The sequence below is a fragment of the Anolis carolinensis genome, chromosome 2 (genome assembly GCF_035594765.1).
Source record: "Anolis carolinensis isolate JA03-04 chromosome 2, rAnoCar3.1.pri, whole genome shotgun sequence".
Lineage (NCBI taxonomy): Eukaryota > Metazoa > Chordata > Lepidosauria > Squamata > Dactyloidae > Anolis > Anolis carolinensis.
In genome coordinates this window covers 290,507,884-290,533,531 of record NC_085842.1, presented here as the reverse complement: position 1 = coordinate 290,533,531, position 25,648 = coordinate 290,507,884, and the positions used below count along the sequence as shown (strand labels likewise).

Here is a 25,648-nt window from a genome sequence, read left to right as displayed (position 1 = left end):
AGACTGTTCTTGTCACACCCATTATATATATATTACATTTAGTAATATTTACATTGTGTTCTGATTTATACATTTGGAAAAAGTAAACTTTGCCAATTTCTGAGTCCCGTTTCTATGTCATTGCTACTCTGTATGTAGAAATGGGGGCTGGAATATTTTGGGTATTCCCAACTAGAGTAAACCTAATTAATCAATTGTTTTTACATAGATAAATCCCACTTATTCAATAGGCCTGTTTAGGTGGGACAAGCAACAGAATATTTAAAGAGAAACAATATGACAAAGTTTATCCTTATTAATTGTAGTAGACTGTAGCCCTTCATTGCATATTTTTGGATTTCAACTCAGACAACCCCACATCATTAGCTATGTTCATTAGAAAGTTGTGAATTGTGTAGTATCACTGGGGAGAATCTAAACTCTTGTGAATTCATCACCAGTAATGCTTATTCTGCACTTCTACTGCGAAAAGAAAAACACTCCAGTAGTTCTTCTAAAGTAATAAAAAAGACTCGTTAATGTGTCAGACTATATGGCATTTTAAGAAACATCAGCAAAAATAGTTACCACTCTCTGTAGTTTTCTAAATCCTATGATTTTCAACTTTTAAAAATAGCCATGGGCAGAATGGTTCAACAGCCCGTACCTAACCCCAAACTCTCCAGATTTGAAGGACTGAAATCCCTAACATTTTTATCTGGTGTACTAATTCAGAATTATGGTACAGTAGAGTCTCACTTATCCAACATAAACGGGCCGGCAGAACGTTGGATAAGCGAATATGTTGGATAATGAGGAGAAATTAAGAAAAAGCCTATTAAACATCAAAATAGGTTATGATTTTAAAAATTAAGCACCAAAACATAACTTTTTACAACAAATTTGACAGAAAAAGTAGTTCAATACGCAGTAAAGCTATGTAGTAATTACTGTATTTACGAATTTAGCACCAAAATATCACGATTTATTGAAAACATGGACTACAAAAAGGCGTTGGATAACCCAGAACGTTGGATAAGCGAGTGTTGGATAAGTGAGACTCTACTGTAGTTACATTCCATTACATTTTATTACATCTGTAGGGCACCAGGTTAGAGAAGCTGTAGCTTAGTACTGGATCTGGCTTTAAAAATTTAAATGTATATGATTATTTTAATAGTATTATATTCATGGCTTATAATTATTATTCTATATTATTTAGTGTTAGTAATTGAATGCTTTACCTATGTTGGAAACTGCCCTGAGTCCCCTCAGGGAGATCAAGTAGGATACAAATAAAGTTTATTTATTATTTATTTATATAGCAAAGCCTAAAACTACTGTATTAATAAAGACAATCAGATATAAAGATCAGCCACATATTGTCACTTATGATGCAGTTATCTTGTCACAGTGAACTGTCGTTAAAGGATTTACGTCTTGCTATGTAAACTCTTTAACTACTGCAGTCTTTCTGTTGATTGCAAAATTTGGGCTTGCTAAATGTTTGTTCCTTGAATGGAAGTTGAGGGAGTAAAAATAAACAAAATGGGTTCAAATTCCATCTCAGGAGCTCTGTATATTTACTATTAACATTTAAAGGTTGTTTATAGAATTATATTCCACTGTGAAATTGGGGTTGTTTTTTTTCAAATGTGTGGGTTGACAAGGAATTACTTTAGAAACAAAATATGCTAGAAGGAGATCTGAGTTGGCTTGATAGCCTCATTAGAATCAATGACTTGCAAACTACAGTTCATGAAAGAGTTCTTCCTGATTTTCTGAACTTGAACCAAAAAGGAGCCTGAAGGTCACCTACTTTCAGGGACACCTGTTGCCTCATTCTCTGTTGACTGTACATTGCCTCCAGGTAACCAGACAGGCAGTATTTCTTAATCTGGATTTGGCTCTGAGTAATGTTTTAAATCCAGGCAAATCCATTTGTCACAGCGTAAAACAATTGGTCTCCTAAAGTTTTCTATTGGCTGGTAAAACATGTCAACTTTTGCAAGAGAATTGAATTCTTTTGGACAATCCTTATCCTATCATTTTAGTAGGTAATGTTGAAAAAAAAGTTAGATTTGTGCTTAGTTGCTCTGATTTTTACCAATCATTGAAATTATATTCACTCTAACCAAATAATCAATTGTATCTGTGATCTATTGTATTAATAGCAGTGACACTCTTCTGTATTACGTAGAAGGAGAGCCAACTAGGATATGTCATGAAACTGCCATTTTCTTGTATGGAATTACCCACATTCTTAAAGGGTTCACATTCACTTTGTTGAAATAATTTGACTAAGGGGACAAAAGCAGTGTCAAGGGTTGAGAAGAGAGCAATTGTATTCTCTGCAGATCACATCACACCATTTCATTTAACAAGAAAGGTTTAATGACATGCACAAAGAAAGTTCGAACTTCTAAAACTTCCCCTGGCCAATGTAATAGACAGCAAGTTGTGTATTATGCAGAAGAAAGCAAAAGGCTATTGTACTGAACAAGACACCAAATTCCCTTTCCATCTTCTGGTAGAAAATACCAAATCGGTATTTGATGAATGACTTGGCTGTGTATTTTAGAAACTTAGCTGTGAAATGTATACAAGGGCATAACTTTAGAAATGTTTTCCTAACTTATGCTCCAGGATAGAGCAAATATAATCTTGACCTGTTTATTGCATATTCAATGCAATTCATATTGACCTGTTTAATTGCAAACAAAAACCAGCATATGATAACTACTATATAAGACTTGGCCCCATACCACTGAAGACAGACTGATCAATTTAATTATACAGTGGGACCTCTGGATCCATTAATTAATCCAACTGTAGATCATAATAGTCCATACCATACCATTAAATGATGGCAACGTGAACATGCTGAAGTGTGCATGTTCATATCATCACCATTTAATAATATGGTCTGTGATTGTCCACATTTTTTTAGAATCCCAAAACAAAACCACTGTGTAGCCAAAGGGTCAACTGTAGAGTAATAAGGTAATATTTAATCTAACATGTTGCATTTCACTATTACTTAACAACTAATTTATTTTCCCTGCTTGCATTACGAAATGTTATTTTATATATCAGCCCTTTCAGAACTAAATTCACATTTCCGAAGTACATCGTGTTTAAAGCAAAGCTCTTGCACAGGGAAAATACATAATGTTTGCATTGCCTCAAGATAGTAAAGTCATACAATAAGAACCTGTGTCCATGGGAATACTCTCTTGGCAATTAAATGAAACTGCAAATAGAATTAACACCATCAAATTGCCTTACTTCCTATCCCAGAAAACCATATAGTTGCATTGATGGACCGAGAGATTCCTAGAGAGCTATCTGGGGAAAGTATACCATAGGATCATTTGAAGGACCTTGCAGATTCCTAGAGAGGTGAATTTCCCCCTAGGCAAAATGAATGTAACTGCAGATCTAGGTTCTGCGGTTATGGAGGGTTTACTGTTCTCTTGAAGAGGCAATCTTTCTGGAAAATAGAGGTAGTTCTGTCTGTTTCTAGAACTAATGACCACAATATATAAAATTCCATTTATGTTTTATTTTTTCAAAATGTCTCATTGTTCAACTTTGGTAGGTACCACTTACTTGGCTGCCGTTCCTGGGGCCAGTTTAATCCACATTGCCTCAATAAGCACCCTAATAAAAAGTATTGTTTGATTTCCAGAGTGCCTGAAATCGCTTACCAAATCATGTTCAGAGTTTAAAGCTGCATGTTTGAAGTTAGTGGGACTTTCTTGCAGGGAAATATGTTTAGGATTAGAGTGCAGTCATTTACTGTTACTGTTCAGTTGTCTGGCTTTCTCAGTATTTATGAAATGGTCTTTAAAAAGAATCAAAGTAAGGGAATAAAAAGCCACAAAATACTTCAAAATCATTAAGGCATTTTATCTTTAAATCTTTGTGCCCTTTACTTGATTATGTCAGCAATTTCAGTTGTGTGTGCAAATCTGTTTACCAGGTTTTTGCTATAATTCTGTATGATAGTTTCCTCTGGGACCTTTTTTAAAAAATCCAGAACTCAGTGTTTGGGATCTGTTATATTTGCACCCCACTTCATGTAACTCATTTGGTTTGCTTCTGATGTAACCCTAAGTTACCATATTTTTGGACATCTTGTAGTATTTAGGTTCATGGGACTGAGATACGTTCAGGATGCCTTGCTTTTTGACTTGCTAGCTATCTTCAGACATTAGTGCTGCCATTCACATTGCGCCTACATATCTTTCCCGCCCCAGGAAGTCTTCCTTTTATTTATGAAATCGACATATGCTAAAAGAAGCAAATCAGAAGGATTATCTTGGACTAGATAGAGAATTGTCCGTCTGCAAGGACATTGCCCAGGGGACACCCGGATGTTTGATGTTTTTACCATCCTTGTGGGAGGCTTCTCTCATGTCCCCACATGAAGCTGGAGCCGATAGAAGGAGCTCATCCACGCTCTCCCTGGGTTGAATTCGAACCGGCAACCTTCAGGTCAGCAACTCGACCTTCAAGTCATCAGTCCTGCCAGCACAAGGGTTTAATTCACTGCGCCACCGGGGGCTCCTATCAGAATAAATAATATAGTACTACACAGAACATTTTACTTGAAATGTGTGATCTCTTTTGCTGCATAAACATCTCGATAATTACATCTAACTGGTTCAGCTAGTTAAATGTGGGTGCTATTATTAGGCTGAATACAGGTGTGGCTCAGTTAAAGAAGCATATGCATTTTGAGTTTTACTTCTTTAATGGAAACTTTGGTACCAGAGGTAGTAATAAAATGGAAAGAATAGGGATAAGTTCCTACACCGCAAAAAAAGAAGAGCAGCTCCACCTATTTCAGCATTTTTTTTTTAAAAAAAAAAAAAGCTAACATGCACGTGTAGAATGAAGCAACCAGATAAGATGAGCTGCGCATAAGTAAACATGATTATATTGAATCTTCTACAGACTACTTGAAAGCTTATTCCAAAGTGCATACTGGGATTATTATTTTTTCTTTCAAGTTTTTTTTTAACGATTTCCGTGTTGGTGGTGAAACATATATCTATGGTTTTTCAACAATGCTGAGGTTGCTGGTGAGGCAGGTTAATCTACTTCCCTTTTTCCTTTCTGTTGATTCCTTGCCTGTTGTATGTAAGCACACAGCTACAGTAGGACCCCACTCTTTCTCAGGTCAACTTTTATTGTATTGTTTATTGGAGACATGCTGTTGAAATCCAGCACTGATAGTCTGCCTTTTCCCACCCGACGTCATTCTTCCAGTGCCAATGCTGCCACAAAACAAAACGGCCACAACAACAAACTTCACAACTTCACAGACAGGAGACAAGTGAAGGGAGAGCTGACAACTTTGTAAAGAGGAGCTTCTTTGTAAGAGACTTTGATAACGGGTTAAACTGTACCCTAAAGTAGCAGACTGGTTTCTTAGTTTTCCAGATGTGAGAAATGTTATTTATGGGTTACAGCACTTTGGGATTCTCGAATAATAATTATCTCCATTTTTTCTTTCATATCTTACAACCAAGATTACAATTACTAGTGTAAATCTGGAAAATGTCATCAGTTCTTCTGAAAAGATGTCCAGAATACTGTAGTACATATTCTCCTGTTCATTTGAACAAATGAAAGTTTTCTGCCTTGTCTTTTCATATATCTTGTGTTAAACAGCTCATTTTTTAAAGATTGCATATATAAAATGTTCCAAAAACATTTCCAGTTTCCCACTTAGTTACGACATTTTCTGGACTTAGCTTTTCTTAGCGACATTGAAAAAGTGAGCAAGGGGAGTCATACAACTATTAAGCAGCAAAACCTGTTTAATCTTTTATCACTTTTTTCTTGGGTGGGGTAGAGGCTGCCGCAGGTAAAAGTCAATTCCGCTTTTGAAAAGCTTGCAATGTCCTCTCACTGAGAAAGCTTGAGGCCAAATCTCAGTTTCTGTGTTCACTTGAGAAAGAGGTGAGATCACTAGGTGTGGCTTTCTTCTCATGTTGGAAAAACAAAATATTAGCTTCAGGTGCATTTTCTTTCATATTATATACTTAGAACAATCTTCAAAAGATACTGTGATATAATGTAAAGATTTCCATGTTACTAAATGTGTGAATTTGGTTCACTTGGGAGTAAGACCCATTGGTTTTAATTTATGTGTGGAGATATGTAATATTATATTGTGGATATGATAAGTTGATAACATAAATTAGACGAAGCCTCTGTTGAGCACTTATCGGGTGTAGAAAAATACGTTCACTGTAGGAATCGGTAATGTTTTACGTATCATTTAGGTAGAATAGCACTTTGTATAGATCAGTGGTTTTCAACTTGTGGGTCCCCAGATGTTTTGGCCTTCAACTCCCAGAGATCATAACAGCTTACGAGTTATGGGTGAAATCACCTGGGGACAGGCATGTAGCCCGGGGGGGGGGGGGGCTTGAGGACATTCTCAGGGTGGTGCACAAGAAGGCCTTACTGGTACGTGGTATGTTTATTCATATCATGATCTGATCACCATGCTCAATATATCCCATATGCATGGGGGTACTGGGATAACGATACAAAAGGTTTGTTAGGGTAGATCCTCTCTCACTCAGACTCAGCCCCCCCCTGAATCAAAATCCTGGCTACAGGCCTGCCTGGGGACCCACAGGTTGAGAACCACTGGTATAGACCTACTGTTCATACCTACTAAGAATGACTATGTGCAGAAATTATTACTACAGTTGCCATCAGACTTTGTTCATTTATCAAGTAAGCAAATCTTTGGGTGATGTTTAGGGTAATGAACTATGCATACCCACCCACCCTAATTATACAGACAGCATGATATCTAACTAACAGGTTCCCCATATGGATGCCAAGTGTGCAAGATGTCTTCTTCTAAAGTACTTGCTTTTTGTTTTGAGAGGGAAATCTGGAAATACAAGAAGCTTTCTGTGTTTCAACTGCTCCTCCAAGTATGTAGGAGGCATTCTTTTCCATGTTAAACTGCTAAATCTCTGAATGATGCCATTTCTGTTTTAAGACTTCGAAACATTTTTTAAACTCTTAAGATTTAAGTTAGATCACATCTTGGTTGACTTGGAGACATAAATACTAAGAGTTTATTGGACAGGTGTCCTTGACGCTATATACATATGTTAATTATGCCCATTCAATTAATGTCTGGTCTCCTGTGTCATGTAGTTTTACATACATATACACTCTCTCTTTTGTGGTTAAATATTCAGAAGCTTTGATTTAGTTCAATTCATGACTTAGTGGAAAACCTACATTTGTGCTGGACAATTATTTCTTTCCACTGCTTATCCAATTTACTGTAGTTAATGATAATATGGAGATGGAGGGCTATATTATATTTAATTTAAAAATGATTATAGTAGTGCATATTTATTCAATTAGACAGAGCATTAAATTTTTAAAACATGCATTTAATAAAAGTGGTCCCTCCCCTCAGAAACGGAACTTATCAATTGTAAGCAGTTAACTGTTCGTTTCTGAAATTGCGCTTACAAAAATTAAGTGCATATATCCTTTTAAAAACCACAATTTCTAATTAGGCTTTTGCATTATTTGTTTTATCCTCCATTAAATGAAACAGGGCCCTTTTATGGAGATAGTCCAACAACAGTTCCACACTTCATTCATCACAAAAGACTAACAGTGTGGTAGTGAATTAAGAATGGTTCAGTAGGACTATTCACTCAAAGGCTGCTTAGTTTTGGTGGCATGCGGGAGGGTCAAGCTTCCGGATTTCTGTTTACTCAGTGAAAACAATTAGAATTGATCTATGTTTTGTCTGGGCAAAGAATAAAAAAGAACTTTAACCTTAAACATGAAAGGCCTATGTTGTAAGCTTTGGCATTCAGCAGTGTCAGATGGGAGAGCAGGACAGTTGGTTCTATGGATAGCAGTTGTTCCATGCTATTTTTTCTTTCTGTGACATGGCAGCGGGTGGGAGAAAGTCCAATAGGTTTTTTTTCTTTTTTTCTCAAAAGCCTATCAGAAAGATAATGGTGTCTGTGAATGCCTGGAAAGAGCCTTTGATTAGTAATGAATCCCGATTTCTCTTGAGCACGGGAGTAGGTAACCAGGTATCTTTTATACTTTTGGAACTATAAATACCATAAATGTTAGCTCGCATTTATTATTATTTATTATTATTTAATTATTTTCAATATTGCTTATTACATCCAGTGATATATTAAAATGTGGCCAATAGTCATGGATTGTGGGAGTTCCAGGGCAGAAAAGTATATTGAAGGTACCAGGTTACATATTGCTGCTACACGGTTTGTGAAACATTTACAAATTGAGAATGGATAAAATAGGATGCCAGACACATATCTGAAACTCCTGCTGTTAGGTACCCTATTTTTCTTACTTTTTTCAAATTGTCAATTTGGTCTTTCCAGCCCAGAAAACTCCCAAGAGAACTAAACTTCAGACTTGGTCATGATCTACAACAGCAGTTGAAAAAAATTGGCACTGTGCAGTCATTGTTCTACAAAAAGGCTGAGAATCTGTTTTGGGCGAGAGACCTTGGCTGAGGATGAGCTGGTGCATAATTTGGCAGCCTAAGTGGGTTAGGCTGTCCACTGATTTACAGAATTAAATAAAAAGAGTTGAAGCATTTGTCTACATCTCATACCAATGTATGAAAACTCAACTGAGGATAAATTGGATCTAGCTAACACTGGTTGTCTTTGCATCTTCCCTTTTCTCTTCTGAAAACCTGGTGGGGATGAATTTGAGGGCTGGCTACATGGTTAGCTATCAATGAGTAAATTAATGTAGTGTTTAAGTAGCTGGGAAGGAAGAGATTAATAGGAAATTGCAATAACATCATATAACCTAATTATGCTTTACTTCAGTGACTTTCAACCTGTGGGTCCCCAGGTGTTTTGGCCTACAACTCCCAGAAATCCCAGCCAGTTCACCAGCTGTTAGGATTTCTGGAAGGCCAAAACATCTAGGGACCCACAGGTTGATAACCACCACTACTTGATTCACCATTCTCATTATGTATTCTTACTAGTTTATTTCTATGCAAATGCATACATTAGGTGCATTGGTCACTAGAAAGGTTTTGACATGGGAGGCGGAGGGTACAAAAGTATAGTAAATCTTACTTCTGCATTATGTCAATTACTGTACAACCTGATTTTGAGATAGAATGATGCTGACTTTAATGTTTTTTCTCCCCAGTTGGCCTGTTGTTGTGGCACTGCTGCCTGTTCGCTCTGCTGCCAGTGTTGCCCAAAGATAAAGCAATCAACCAGCACTCGCTTTATGTATGCCCTGTACTTCATCTTGGTGACTCTCATCTGTTGTGTCATGATGTCAGAGACAGTAGCAAAAGAAATGAAAGAACATGTAAGTAAGTGGGTTTTGATGGACAGAGAAGGGAGAGGCTAATATCAGTTTTAAAATGGAAAGAGGGTGGCGTGTATAACTTGAGGGCTACTCCCAGTATAAAATGCCATGTGTTAGGCTTGACTGGTAATGGAAAGTTTGGAAGGAGCGACTGTGGATACTAACTTACTGGACACCTGTTGTTTGCATGATGAATACGCTACTCTAACATGATATTATTTAATCCTCAGTGCCATTTTAAATTTCCACTAAAATATTCATATATAAATACATTACTGTAAACTGCTTCAGGAATTTCAAACAACCCAGAACAATACTTAGTTCAGTAATGCCAAATGTTTCATCCTGTGTTTTGTTTTGAAAATGAAAAGAAGGAAGAGCCAGTATAAAGTGTAATTGTGCAACAGCAAGAGATTATTACTCCCTGAAATTTTAGTATTTTAGCACCTCTGAGGAAAGTGTAAAAGACTTAAGCAATTCCTAGTTGGAGCTGTTACCTCCTTTCTATTCCTGCTATAACTTAGATTCCGGGGTAGTTAATATTCAGGAGACGGTTAGGTTTTGTCATTACGGTAAGTTCATTTAAAAGCAATTATCAGTCTTAAACAGAGGTGAAGTGAATTCAGACTTGTTTTCCCACTTCTTTTTCATCCCCCTCCTTATGTCGTTGCATCTGCTCTTCCTATTCATTCAGTTAGAAAATGAACACACTATTGTGTGTTTGCCAGTTGCAGACTTCTCTGACACATTCATTGCGGTTCTGAAGGGTTGATGTATCATGGGGAATAATCTCCAGTCTTTAGACAATACCATTACACAAATACTAGAGTGGCACTCCTTCTCTCCATTATCTGGAGAAAAGGCTCACAGATACGGTTGTTAACTGGTAAGACTAAATTACGCCATGCATAACAGTGGGGGATGAGGTGGCTCTTGCATAAAATGAATATCCAAAAGAATTTCGGAGATTCTGCTTTCTGGCATCTGTTAGTTACAGTAGAAACAAATATAGATCATCGGAGTTGTTTCGGGTCGTTGGGGAACTCCTTCAGCCACCTGTGGTGGAGGAGACTTTTGACGACCCAGCAACTCGGTGTCGCGATTTCGCACACAATTTTGCGGACAAAGTCGCTCAGATACGCCTTGAGCTTGTCTCCAATTCCACCACAGTGCTAGGGGAGGTGATTGAGGCATCTGCTTGTCCGATTTTGTGGGATTCTTTTAGGCTTGTTCTTCCTGAGACCGCGGTGGAGGTCCTTGGGGCTATGAGGTTCTGGATCCTTGCCCGTCTTGGCTAATTAAATTGGCCAGGGAGGGGCTGGTTGATTGGTTTGTGTTGATCATTAATGCATCGTTGGAGCAGGGTTTTTTTCCATCTTACCTGAAACAAGCTGTGGTTCGTCCACTCCTTAAAAAGGTTTCCCTTGACTCCACGGTGCTGAACAATTTCAGACCAATCTCCAACCTCCCTTTCTTGGGTAAGGTGCTGGAGCGGGTGGTTGCCTCCCAGCTCCAGGGCTTTCTAGATGACATCAACTACCTAGATCAGTCACAGTCTGGTTTCAGGCCTGGTCACGGCACCGAGACAGCCTTGGTCGCCTTGGTGAATGACCTCCGTAGAGAGCTGGACAGGGGGAGTGTGACCCTGTTGGTTCTCTTGGACATCTCAGCGGCTTTCGATACCATCGATCATGGTATCCTTCTGGGACGACTCTCTGGGATGGGTCTCGGGGGCACGGTCTTGTCGTGGCTCCGATCCTTCCTGGAGGGTCGATCCTAGATGGTGAAGCTGGGAGACGCCTGCTCGGACCCCTGGCCTTTGAGCTGTGGGGTCCCGCAAGGCTCTACTCTGTCTCCCATGCTCTTTAACATCTACATGAAACCGCTGGGAGAGGTCATCCGATATTTTGGAGTTGGGTGTCACCTCTATGCAGATGACGCACAACTCTACTACTCCTTTCCACCTAATTCCAAGGAGGCCTCTCGGGTGCTGGACGAGTGCCTGGCTGCTGTGTCTATCTGGATGAGGAGGAACAAGCTGAAGATCAATCCCAACAAGACAGAGGTCCTCCTGGTCTGTCAGGTCCCTGGCTGCTGGGCAGCAATAACCTTACACAGAGGCCAGTCTCTATCTAATATCTTTATTAAAGAAATATATAAAATCAATAAAAACAAGTGAAGAATATAGTTCAGAAGCAGACCTTTCAAATGAGGTCAAATATAGTCCAAAATTGTATTGTCCAATAAATGATATTAGAGTTCAAAGTTTTAATCCACTTGACCGAAACACACACTTTGCCAAGCAATAGTGTGGGGAAATAACAGAGTCTTAGAGTCCAATGAAGCTTGACAACAAGGCTGGAAATAAACTTGATTCTTGACTAGATCCATGACTGGAGACAAGGCAAAACATGAAGCAAGAAGCAGAGTCCGTGGTAAAACCGCGAGGCAGGGCAAGGCTTGAAGCTTGATCCGGGAAGCAAGAAACTGGGATTACGAAGTCCACACACGATCTCTCTCCTGAAGCTGATCAATTGACTCCGCAAAGAATCCCTCGCGCCAAACACCTATATTGGGTCTTGTTTTCCCGCCAACAGAACTCTTTCCCTAGAGAACGAGAAGCGAAACCCAACTCTGTCCAGATGCAAGACTCCTTAGAATTTCCCAAGGGAAGCAGACCTAATCAGCCATTTGTTTGGCAGCGATTCTTAGACTTCTCCGATTAGCTTCTCTGACTCCTCTGTCTTTAGAATAAAATTCCTTCCTGGGAAATGGAGGGGAGTACTGCCCAAGGCCTGGTTTACTGAATTCTTGAGGGCAAACATCAACATCCGGCAGGTGAAGAGACTCCAGTTCTTGTTGAACCGGCGAAAACCCCATGTTTTCATCTTCATCTGCCACAATAGTACTAGGAACAGGACTACAAGGCCCATGAGTCATCACATGGTCGATCGTAATCCTGACCGGGTTATAGGGTGGCTACCTGTTATGGACGGGGTTACACTCCCCCTGAAGCCACAGGTCCGCAGTCTGGGAGCCCTCTTGGATTCATCGCTTACGCTTGAGGCTCAGGCGTCGGCGGTGTCTGGGAGGGCCTTCGCACAACTGAGACTCGTGCGCCAACTGCGACCGTACCTCACAAAGGCTGATCTGGCCAGGGTGGTCCATGCCTTGGTCACCTCCAGACTGGACTACTGTAATGCGCTCTACGTGGGGCTGCCCTTGAAAATGGCTCGGAAGTTCCAACTAGTCCAACGAAGCTTTCAATCCACTTGGTCTTGCTTCATATCTGAAAATGCTTAAGTTCAGCAGTAGCCATTTCATACTTTTTCTTGATACTTGTTTTGGCAAAATTAATAAATGTTTTCCAGACATTATGAAAGCAAGCATGCAACAGTCTGCTTTCTTAACTTCCTTAGCTGCTAATATTGGCTGAGACATCTGAAAATTTGCTCTTCTGTGCCAATGAGAATTCTATTTGTCACCTTTCTATTCCTGTTTTCAAATTACTGCCAATAAGTCTCTAGCAGTATTTAAAGTTTGATTTTTAATTTTATACACAAAGGTCAAAATCCAGATTTTCTCCTTAAACGCATACATTGATCTTGTATAAGCTATGTGGAAGTTTTGGACACCTGCTGCTTGCACCTGGGCTGCCCTTCTTGCTATGTGTGAGATGGCTTTTGCAACTTTCTTCAGTTTCATAAATAATTTCCTATATCTGCTGGTAGAGGGGAAAAAATAGCTGCTTCAATATTCTCTAGCAAATTTCTGAGTTGAGTTGGAATTCCAGCGTGGCTATTTTTGGTCCTAATTAGACCGTGACCTTTCAGCCTAGTTACACGGCACTAGTTCTACACTCACAGACTTCTTTCTTTGTTCTTTGGGACATAGCCAAAGTTTGGATCTGCAGGACTAAGCAAAGTGAAGTATTTTCCATGCCTTGGCAAAGTTAAATTTTCTTCCTGTCAGACATAGTCAACAGCTTTCATGCTTCCTTTATCTGCAACCAGTCTAAGTAAAAAATTGGTTCTATTAGTATTTTTCTCTGATTTTCTGTGAACTGGGTTGAGCCTTGGAAAATGTTCTATTAAGTCTCAGAGTGTTTGCTCCACCCATAGACAAAAAAGGTGTCTTAATGTTCTGTTCAGTGGTTACCAAAATGCGGTTAGCCCATGTCTGTGGGGCTACAGAGAAGCCTTTATTTTATTGCTAATGCTTGTATTTGTATATGCAGTGTGTCTATTTACAGGCTGTCCTAGCTGTGAGTGGGTATGTGTCTGCCTTTACAGGCAGTACAGCCCAAGGATATAGGCTCAAGTCACATAAATCGCTTTGTGGGACATGTTTTCTGATCACAGCTGCACATTACTGTGTGGTTGAGCTTGTGGCCAGAATGTGTGGCTTGGCTGTTCTTTTTCCATGAGCTAAAGTGTGGCCTCAAAAACAAATATTTAGAAAGTGGGGAGGGGACTGAAATCTCCCCCACCTTTCAGGCATCTTGCTTTTGCAATAATTTTGTAAAAAGCAATAAGTATTTCATGCTGTTGGGAGTTGGAGAATGGATAAATATTTGTGTTCGTTCTCATTCCCTCTCTCTCCTCGGATGCATATGTTCTTGTTTTGTCTATTTTTAAACATACTGAAACAAAACACTACTTTATAGAAAGCAACAGATGAAAACCACCATTATATGTGTAACCACACAGAACACAGTCGTGCAGTCAGCCTTAAAGATACAATCAGAAGAAAACCTAGAGTAAGACCAAATCTTGAAAACTTTCAATCTTGTTTTTGATTGAAAGTGACTTGTCATTAGTACCTAGAAGGGTTTATTCAAGGACATAGGATTGTTCAGAGCTTTTTCTCCCAGGGCAAAAAAAGAAGAATCCATTCCCAGAGGGGACAATCTAATGCCACGCGCTACCTTTGGACTCTTTACAGTCCTTACCTCTCCGGTGTGAGCAGGAATTGGGCAGAAGCATGGTAGGAATATGCCAGTCAGTATACCAAGAGACCTGATCAGTCCGCAAGAGACATAGTTCAGTGTGTTGTCAAAAGCTTTCATGGTCGGAATCACTGGGTTATTCTAAGTCTTCTGGGCTATATATGACCATGTTCTAGAAGCATTCTTTCCTGACATTTTGCCCACATCTATGGTAGGCATCCTCGGGTTGTGAGGTGTGCCTGCCATAGATGTGGGCAAAACATCAGGAGAGAATGCTTCTAGAACATGGCCATACAGCCCAGAAGACTCACAACAACCCAGAGACATAGTTTCCTGCTCCTAGGCCTACCCCACTTTTTACCCTTGATTCTGATCTACACAGCTTCTGTAACTGTCATTCATCCTGATAACCTAAGAAACAACCCAGAAAATAGATATATTCTGCTCTACTCACACTTCCTAGGCTTTTAAACACTTTAGAGACCTCAGCACCAGAGCTCTCCACAGCACATGATAGGATTACTCTACAGTCAGTCCTTTACATTCACTGGGGTTAAAAACTGTGTAATAAAGTTAACTTAGTAAACAATGTAATAAGACATGATGAAGCAGCTAGTAAAGGTTAATGATTGCAGCTCTGATAATAAGCCTTCCTTATATTTTCTTAATAAATTTATTATACTATTGCTGTTTCAAAAGAAGGAAAGTGGTATAACTTAGCTTTTAATTAACGAATAGACATATTCTCGAAACATCCCTTCACTAATGCAAGAGTAGTAAGCCACAGGTTGGCTTTTTATTTAGATATTTGATCTGCTTGTCAAATTTCGACAGATGAATTTAATCAGAGCTATGTGGGTTGGCAAGTCTAGAAGCATGCCATAAAAAGTGCAAGTTGCTTAATTGTACAGTATCCTTATTCTACATATCCAACATGCTTAACTATGCATTTCAGATTCATTTCTTTGAAACAATATGCCAGCACATTCAAGCAGGTGACTCCTGTGAGAAGCTGGTGGGCTACTCTGCAGTGTATCGCGTGTGTTTTGGGATGGCCTGCTTCTTTTTCATCTTCTTCCTGCTCACAATCAAGATTCAAAGTAGCAAAAGTTGCCGTGCGTATATTCACAATGGGTAAGTTGAATTAATGTCTATGTGGTGGTCGTTGCTTTTGGACTCTCACTGTGCAATGCAGCTGTGTGTGTTAATGCTTTTAGAAGATGTAGTGGTTTTCTTTTTTTTATTCCAAATCTCCTTTATTCTAATTAGAGACTGAATATTTTTTTGGAGTTTTGCATGGAACATCCAGACAGATAATCCCAATTATTGTTCCTGTTCATTTCAGTTTTATTTTGGAGAACTATACATATTTTAAAGGGCCGTGGTGGCACAGCAGGTTAAAGCACTAAGCTGCAGAATTTGCTGACCAGAAGGTCAGTGGTTCAAATCCATAGGACAGGATGAGCTCCTGTTGTTAGCCCCAGCTTCTGCTAACTTAGCAGTTCGAACACATGCAAATGTGAGTAGATCAATAGGTACCGCTCTGGTGGGAAGGTAACGGCACTCCTTGCAGTCATGCCAGCCACATGACCTTGAAGGTGTCTACGGACAACTCCATTCTTCGGCTTAGAAATGGTGATGAGCACAAACCCCCAGAATTGGACTCAACTAGACTTAATGTCAAGTGGAAACCTTTATCTTTTTATATACACATTTTTAAAATTCCAGAATATTTTATTTCAGCTCCCAGTATGGTCAGAGACATTTTATACCAGTAAAAAACAGGAAAGAACAAGAACAAATTCTGAAACTTTTTCATCAGTCTGGATGGGTCCTCTGTGTATGTTCATAGCACTGGCCAAACAACAATAGCAATAACCATGAATGAGCTGTCTTGTTTCCAAGCAGTAGCTCCCTGCCTCTCTTTGCACATATTTCTGTGGGTATATATAAGATGCATTTCAAATGCAGTTCACTCAGGGGTGATCAGATATTCGTAGAAATGTTCACAGTGAAAGTGGCTCTTTCTCGATTTTAATTTGCCTTCCCACTTAGCAGTGTTCCACCTCCTTTAATGGGATAGCTGTGGTGCTTGATTTGGAAGAGTGCTTCTTATGACACATTGTTTCCTTGATTTGTATTGTAATGGATATTATTATTTATTGTATTGTTCACTGTGTTGTGATGTGTTGTTCTTTTATATGCTGTTTATATTGTATTGTTCTGGGCATGGCCCCATGTAAGCCGCCCCGAGTCCCCGTTGGGGAGATGGTGGTGGGGTATAAATAAAGTTGTATTATTATTATTATTATTATTATTATTATTATTATTATTATTATTATTATAGTTCCCGAGTTACAAATGTCACATGGTGAGACAACATGAAGTGAGAGAAATCTACCCCTCGGAAAGTAAATTAACTCCTGAAAGTTACAATGAGGAAAAGCTGTCTTTACTGAAACCTTCTCACCAATCCTTGTTTCAAAACAAGCCATTTTTTTCCAAAATCCAATTATCACAAGGACAGAAAGTGAGCTAAAACTTTTTGAACAGACAGCAATACAAACACCACAAGAATGTTAACCCTTTCTTGTGAGATCCAAAGCATTTAGCTACACTTAATAATGTACCTGTTCCAGCTTAAATAAAAATTCACCTTATGAACAAACCTACAGAACCTATCTTGTTCATAACTTGGATACTTGCCTGTAATCACAAAAGTCATGGGCAATACAGTGTTTATTTCACTTCTTTCTACAGGATCATTTTTTAGGAGGAGCAGGAGCTATGAGGAGTATTAGAGCACATAGTCTGCAAGCAAATATATTGTCCTAAGTTTTATTTCTAGCGTCACCTGACAGGACTGGACAAGTACTTGTCTGAAACTTTGGCCAGTTTCAACAGTATTGTTAGATGAAAAAAGAGTCTGACTCAGTATCAGGTGGTACTGTACATGTTTCTGTGTTAATGGGTCTTCTTTTTCCTTGTGTTGACAGATTAATTCTTTCATCAGGGAAGTGTGGTGGAATAGATTCAAGAGCAGAATAAATATCTGCATTTCGTAATATGATTGTGCATATATGAAAATACCTTTGGGAAAGATGATAGACAGTATTCGTCAGCATCCCCATCACTAAGGGCATATGAATTGTGTGTTCATATGTGTGTGTATCTAATGGTTGCATTCAAGTAAATCCAATTTTGTTTCTCTTTCCCCAGATTTTGGTTTATTAAACTTCTAATCTTGGCAGCCATGTGCTCAGGAGCCTTTTTCATTCCAGATCAGGATACATTTCTTAAAGGTACATATTTTTTTAAAAATTCTTTCTTCATCTTCTTCTTCATGGTCTACAATATGCAGGTACCAATTTAAAGCAGACACAAGAATTGGGACCAAAGCCCAAAGTGAGCCTGTGTCTATCTTCCAGCTATAGAAAAGGGAAGAGCAGTGTAATATATATGAAGGCAGGAAAGAGCAAATGAAACAAGACTCATTCAATATTATCATTTAAGCCACAGGCAAATGAACTTGGAAATTCCTCAGTGCCGTCAAATTGTTCTCTCTCTCTTCTTTCTAGAGTATGCGATTAATGGCAAAGTAAGCTTGAGCAGCAAATATTTTAGAAATGATATATATTATGTAGCCAGAGAATAGAAAATCTTGTTTCCAGCAACCAGGGAAAGCATAAAACTGTATTTAAAATCTGAAGGTTTGATTCAGCCCTATTCTTTTGGCATAGCTGTACAGATGAAACAGACATCTTTAAATCAACCATTTAGTGTGGTTAGTGGCCAGGGATGATGGCAAGTGGCACTCAAAATTTGGAGGGTCACATATTCACCATTTAATATAGTGAAAGGGACACTAGTCTCTAGCAATCTTATGCAAAGTTGTAATTATAGAAACACAACCCACCCTTTCCCTCGGACCCAAAAGCCCAAAGGGAGAAAAAGAAGAAGTGGTAAGTGCTTCAATGTTTGGCAATGCATGTGTCAGTGAAGGCCAACTCAGGCAAAATTATTACAGTCTTCCCCTTTAATTCCATAACTGCATTTTGCCCGAGCCAAGATGTCCCTAGTTTAAAACAGCTTTTCTTACAAAAGGATATCCCTCCTGCGTTTCAGGTTGTATTGCAGGAAACAGGCATGTAATCACCCCTCTGCCCTCCACAGTAAAAAGTCGAACCAGAAGGCCATAAAATGAAAGACTCAAGCTGCATAACTTGTTAAATGTATGGTTTGCATTTGTTTCTCGGGGAGTAAAACATGAGCTTTCTGGGTGGTAGTGAGAAACTGGTCAGATAAGAACCTGTTGGGAGAGGGCTAATTTTTTCCATCCATACTATCTCCTCAGCAAAATCCTTTCTTCACTAAGACCTCCAGAAAGCTGCTGTTTGGAGGGAACAATTTGTGCTATTTGGGATGTTCATTAGGATTCCATGAAAATAATAAAAGAATTCTCAATTATCCTGTTTGAAACCAACAAAAATGCTCCTTTAATACGACCAAGACCAATCGTTTGGCGCAAACACACTTGCATAAATCCTAACTCAGGACACTCCTTCCCTTCCTTTTCTAAATTTAAAGGACAATACACCAGAGGTATACAAATGCAACCTCTCTGCCCACCTTTTCCCAAAAGCTGTGTCTTGTTATATGAATCCTTGCTTATCTAAGATGTGAAACATAAAAGTTTCACCTGCCTTAATGTCGCATTAGAAATAGTGTGGAGTTTTCTTCTTCTATGCAAAATGTACATGTTTTCAAGCAATAAACCTGTAACATATGCGAGAGAAATGAGTCACTCTGGAATGTGTAAAAACTTTGTCGGCATGTCAAGCTTGACGAGATTAGCTCAGTCATTGTACAATTGGACTGTGCTGCTGGCAGGATTTAGTGAGGTTTTTTTCCTGTTCTTTATGGGGAACAATTAAACCAAACAGCACTTGATCTTGTGCTGCTGAAAGTCAGCAGCAATTGCTATTAAATGCTCCTGCAATTTTGTTACTTTCTAATTTGATGACAGTTAATAGTACAGAATTAGATTTCTTGCAGAGCTTCCATTTCATTACTGTAAGAACCTCGTATCTGCGGCCATATCAGAACAGTACTTTCCACAAAATAATTTGCTGCTGTCATAAATGTTAGCAGATGGCAGTGTCCTATGAAGAGGAAAATACACAGTTACATATAATTCTAAGGCTCATTTTATTATAAATATATGGTTAACGCTTGAACTGTAGTGCCATAAAATTCTTCTGATCTCACATACTTCCTATGTTAAATTTTTCAAAGAGTTTCAGGCTGTCAAATGAACTCCTAAGCAGGAGTGGGCAGTTAAAGTTTTCAAACTACTGATAGATGTTTATGGAGTTTTTAGAAGATTCATACGGAACCTTGAATTCCAGTCATTTGACAATAACAGCAGCAAAATTACCCCTCTCCCCTTGATTATATTGCTGAAAAAAGGAAATCCTCAGGGAACCAGGATTGAGGCAGCTTGGAGGATATTTATGGGGTAGAGTCCAAGTCTAATCATTTCTATTAGAGCAAAAACCTAAATGCTGGAGTTCTAAATCCGAAGTTCATATCCTTTATGCCGGGGTCAAGCCAGTGGCTCATGGGGGGGGGGGGGGTTACAATAAAAAGCCTGATCTCAGTCTACCACAGACTGACATAGAGTGAAATATTCCTTTAAATACATATTTACACATACACCAAAATCCAGAGCTGGCCTGGACCTGTTCAGATTCTTTGTTCCTGACCCACGGCGGAGTCCAGACTGTCCAGTTGGGTTTGAAACTGGTGTGGCTCCACCAAATGTCATTCTTACCTGTGGTTTCAGTCACTGATCCAGGCATGGGCAAACTTTGACCCTCCAGGTGTTTTGGACCAACTCCCAATATTCCTAGCAGTCTCAGTACGAGAAGTGATGCCTCATAATACATATTAACTGCATTGAGCTTTCTCTTGGGTTTCATGAGGTATCATCATGTAGCCTAGCTAAAGACAGCGTTAGAACTATTACTTTTGTTTGCAACTATAATTTAACCGGCACATTTATAACATTGTTTGTCACATTTGTACCCCAATTTTCCTCCAAGGAGGAAACAACAATCATAGGATGTTTAGACTAAAACATAGTGACGAGCCCAAGTTCACTGATGTTGCTCCTTGACAGGATGAAGTTGAGCCCAAGTGCCATGCATCCTAGATCAGCACAAACAACTATACCATACTTTTAAAATGTGAGCACACAAATCAGGGCCCTTCCACACAGCCATATAACCCAGAATATTAAGGCAGAATAACCCACAATATCTGTTTTGAACTGGAATATCTGAGTCCACACTGCCATATATCCCAGTTCAAAGCAGATAATGTGGGATTTTATTCAGTTGTGTGGAAGAGGCCTCAGAGTGGAAAGTAATTTCAAACTATTACTCTAAGGACAAAGTTGTGATATGTAACACTTTTGAGGATAAACGCTGAATGGGCGAAAATGAGAGTAGAAAAGCAGACAAAGGTGACCAAAATGCACCTTGGCTTTGGGAAACGGTGGTGGTATATACAAACGTCTGATGCAATTTGAAAGGAGCCAAAAATGTAATGTTGTCCCGCAGAAATAGTCTGGCCTGCTGATAATTTGACAAACTTGGCCCAGGAAAAGCATAGAGCACAGATCACATGTTTCTGTAATTTCTTTTCTGTAACAAACAATAACAACTAGGTATTAACATCTCTGTTTCTGTCTTGAATAAAAAATAGTTGTTTTTCTGGAGTTCCATAAAACAGCATGAATACAAATATGATGCTGTCTTTTGGGTGGAGAATGCTTGTATTGTACATTTGGACCTGGGAGAAACTCCCATTTCAACCACAAACTGTAGAGTGGGATGTGTTTCGGGGCTGTTAGACTACACTTTCCAAAGCTACAGTTCTAAGTATAGAAAATCTATAAATAACATTTCTTAAATATACAGATATGTTAGATGCTGTTAAACAGAACTGTGGTAAAAAAAATCCTGTAGATTCATCTGAATTTTTAGAAGTGCATATATATGTACCCTCTTCTATGTTATGTTGATTTTAATATTTTTGGCAGTCTGCTTTTCTATTATTAGTTATGTTATTTAATGCTAAGCTGTATTTAAACATGCCCACATTATTATTTATTTTTGGTTTTAGTATTTAATCTGGCATTGATGCACACATTTCTCAATGTAAGGCCGTGATTGCAATCACCTTGCAGCTTTTCATTTCTCTTACAGCATGGCGTTATGTAGGTGCTGTGGGAGGGTTCCTCTTCATTCTCATCCAACTTATGCTGCTTATAGAATTTGCACACAAATGGAATAAAAATTGGTATGTTATCTTTTCATGCACACACAGGCCCTTCATATACCTGCCAACAATAGTGTATCTTTATAAGCTGTATTATAATTAGATTTTTTAATAAGCCAGAAATCAGGCCCCCTAAATAGTCTTATCTATTTGGATGTGTTCTTTTTGGTTTTTGGAGTGGGTTTTTTTGTTGTTGCAGTATTCATTTTCATTCATATATTTTAAAATTCTTTCCTCGTTTTTGGGAATTCAACTTTTTTACTCTCTCTTTTTGTAGTTTTAATTTTCCACCTACTGGACATATCCCATTTATTTATTTATAAGTCGATAAACGTTAGTCAAAAAAATGACCCTGGGTCAGTTTACCTATGGGTCAGTGTAAGTACTCGTGTCAAAAAAGGAACCATCTCCTTCTGAGAGTAAAGTGGTGAACAGTGAAATCATAGTCTATCCTGGGGCAACCTGAAAGATGGGCCATATCAAAATTCATCATTTTGAGCACAAAATGTCTTCTTGGATTAGACTTTATGCCACCATATAGACAAGTATATATGGTAGCTACTTCCCATGGGACTATTTTCATTGCTGTTACAGTGCTTAGCAGTGCTTCAGACAGTATTTTTAGATGCATCTGCATCAGTAATACGTGAACTTAATAAAAGCAATACTAAGTATAAATGAGGCTGATGAGCAGGCTGGCTTTCTTCATAGCTTCTTGTCCCCAAAGATTCTTTGACCTTGAACTAGTGGTCATTCCTATAGTGAGGAAAAAAAAATATCCTGCATCTTGGTCTTCATTCTGAAAAATCAGGATGTGTTTCCATGGGTAAAAGTCATGTTCTTATTTAAAGGATTATCCTTCAAGTGAGTCTTGAAGGATCATCCTGCTCATTATCACTATTTAGTAGTCTGCAGTTCCTCTAGGTATGGATCCCATCACTTTATGAAATCAATACATGCCAAGCTATGCTCGCTTCAAGTAATAAAGATACAATTTGATTGCATTTCCCATACTGATATCAAAGTAACTAGGTTGTGGAAATAGGAAAATTGTGATGAACCCTGTGATCAAATGACTCCAGTAAGATTTCTTCTTAAGATGATCAGATTGTATTAGTCATTTGTCTTTTCTCCATCTTAATGAACTGATGTGCTTTTCTTTCCTAAACAGGACATCTGGTACAAGGCAAAATAAACTCTGGTACGGCTCCTTAGCTTTTGTGACGCTCACGTTGTATTCCATAGCTGTTGGAGCTCTGATTGTGATGGCTATCTTTTACACGCGTGCTGATGGCTGTACATTTAACAAGATCCTGCTTGGCGTCAATGGTGGCTTGTGCTTGCTTGTTTCAATGGTAGCCATCTCACCCTGTGTCCAGGACCGTAAGCAAGCTTTTCATTCTCCTTCTGATTTTGCTTTAGTTGATCACTTTGTGGATGTAATTTGAGTCTTCTGCCAGTAGAATTTTGTTTGTGTTTGTGATCAAGAGTCCATTCACATGTCACAATTATATTGCTGTTATTCCACTTTAACAGCCATGGCTCCATCCTATGAAATCATAAGGTTCATAGTTGAACCACTAGAGGCCTATTTCTAAATCATCAACGCAGAACTGCAGATCTCAGGTTTCAGTTTATGGAACCATAGCAATTAAAATGGAATCATAATGCTATCGTTGCATACTATGAATGGACGCCAGCTTGTTTGTCCCCATCTCTGACCCAGTTACTAAATTTTCTATTGGAGTCTTCTCCACCAATGCCCACTATCAGTTCTGATTATCCATCCACAAAAGGCTGCATTGTAGTCATCAAGTTACATTAGCAGGTGTTTTTATTCACCATATCTTATTTAGGGGAAGGGATCATAGCTCAATGAAAGGGCACATGACTTGACAGGTTCAATCCTGGCATCTCCACTTTAAGAAGGATCTGGTAGGAAAAAATTGAAAAGTCCTGTTCCAGAATGCCTAAAGAACTAGGGCCAATCCATAATAGTTTTGGTCAGGTAGAAAATTAACCTGACCTTTTAAAAGCGAACTATCTAAGGGAATTATTGCATTATGTTGCATTCCATTAGAGATGGGCAGTTGTGTATATAGGCAAAGAAAATCTCCCTTGGCCTGTAGCAATTTGTGTTACAGTCCTGGTTCCAGGAACCTTTCCTCTCGAGTACAAGAGCAGAGGTTTGACAGTCAATTCAAGGGCTGTAGAATGGTTAATATTCCAACCCATATTATAACTTCATTTCTTATGTTGCATTGGATTCAGATCTCGCAACACTTAGAGCTGACCAATTGGAATCAGTGGGACATGGCAAACTGAAGTCATATTTATTTCATTGAGTCTGCTCGAAGTGTGACTTAAACTGAGATTGAATCCTTCGTTCTTATGTGTCTATTTTTTGTCTTCTAATATTGTCATGTTAAGGGACTGAAATTACATATTTGGATCCCAAACTGTCAAACTTATAAGTATGATATGCTTGTTAACTGTTTATAGTACAAGATTTACCATTGTGCTTATGTGTGCTTAAGCACAGGACTCAATTGGGTCGGGGGGGGGCGGGGGCGGGGGCGGGGCGGCGAGGCCATCTTCTTGACAAAATTTGTTTTTTATGATGGATTTAACTTATGTGGTGCAATTCTAAATTTGAAGGCATTCTGTTTCAGAACGATTCTAGGCATAATGATAAAGTCGATAGTCTATGGGAGTGTGCCACAAAGCAGGCAGTGTAGGCCTACCGGTCCTACCTCCTCCATGGCCCAAGGAAGGGACCTCATAAGCTAACTAGCACAGGGCCTCATTGGTCCTAAATCTAGCACTGGCTGTTTACCTCCATTAATACTTGTTTATCCATTTGAACCTTTGATAAAGATCAATAATTCTGAGATGGAATTATGTTCAGATAATTTAAGCCCATTTTTCAAGTAACAGTGCACCAAGAATGTAAATTATACTGTTTTTACTTAAGGTTTTTATTTGCTATAAACTTTGGGGTTTTCATAAATAGTTGGTTGAATCCAAAGGTCCTTGTAGTCTGATTGAAAATATTATCTTGTAGGAGAACTAGACCAAGCCCTCCAGATTTGCAGAAATTAGGACTCAGTTGAAAGTGGATAAACTATCAATATTCCCATATTATATTTAAAACGCTACATTTAATGCTAGCTCTGCAGCTGCCCAAAGCAATTTTTAATAGGGACTTAGAAGCTTTACCTTGTGGCCCAGCCCATAGTGCCCCTAGCAGTTGCATGTCGTGGACATAGCCTTGAGGCATGAACCCATGTACACCATGCTTGCCCATCCTAGAAGTGGAGGCGTGTAGCAGGCAGAAGCGGCGGCAGTGGCATCATGGCTCCATCCACCTCAATTCCCTACTAAAATTGGTATAGGGCAACAGCAGAGGCAACTAAATTATCACATCTGAAAGTTTAATCCATGAATGTAGAGGGCCAATTATATTTCTTCTTGAAAGTAGGAATCTTACAATCGGGTTCACTGAATATTTTGTAAACAAAAAAAAAAAAAAACTCCCACGCAACCCTCCAAAAAACACCTTCCTGAGAACTCATTGTGATTAACTTTGTTTTCCTTTTAATATGTAGGTCAGCCACATTCTGGCTTACTGCAGTCGGGCATCATCAGCTGTTATGTCATGTATCTTACCTTCTCATCACTTTCAAGCAAACCTCCAGAAACTAGTAAGTTTAATCAGGGATTGCACAGAGCCATTAGGCATATGAGGCTGACACTTTCTTTGTCAGGAAAGGGAAAGCAATTGTTACTTGTTTTGTTATTGTCATATTTTTACTGCTAGAAATTCATACATGAGGGATTTTATGCCTCTGTCAAATAATTTACTTACTTTATTTCTTCCCTGCCTTTCTTCTCATAGAGACTCAAGCTTACAATTACATGATACAACCCAATAAATTTAAAAACAGCAAATACAAAAATTAAAAGCAGTTACCAAAATTAAATATTTCT

The 25,648-nt window shown here is 38.8% G+C and overlaps 1 protein-coding gene across 1 annotated transcript in view; it reads left to right on the top strand.

Annotated features, from left to right (window-relative positions):
- Positions 1-25,648, top strand: part of serinc5 (serine incorporator 5) — a 49,913-nt gene that overhangs the window by 9,528 nt on the left and 14,737 nt on the right. Inside the window, exons 2-7 of the mRNA XM_003216295.4 lie at positions 9,199-9,366; positions 15,270-15,448; positions 17,534-17,616; positions 21,586-21,679; positions 22,830-23,041; positions 25,267-25,362. Coding sequence (XP_003216343.2) covers positions 9,199-9,366; positions 15,270-15,448; positions 17,534-17,616; positions 21,586-21,679; positions 22,830-23,041; positions 25,267-25,362 — 832 coding nt within the window. The remainder of the gene's footprint in view (positions 1-9,198; positions 9,367-15,269; positions 15,449-17,533; positions 17,617-21,585; positions 21,680-22,829; positions 23,042-25,266; positions 25,363-25,648) is intronic.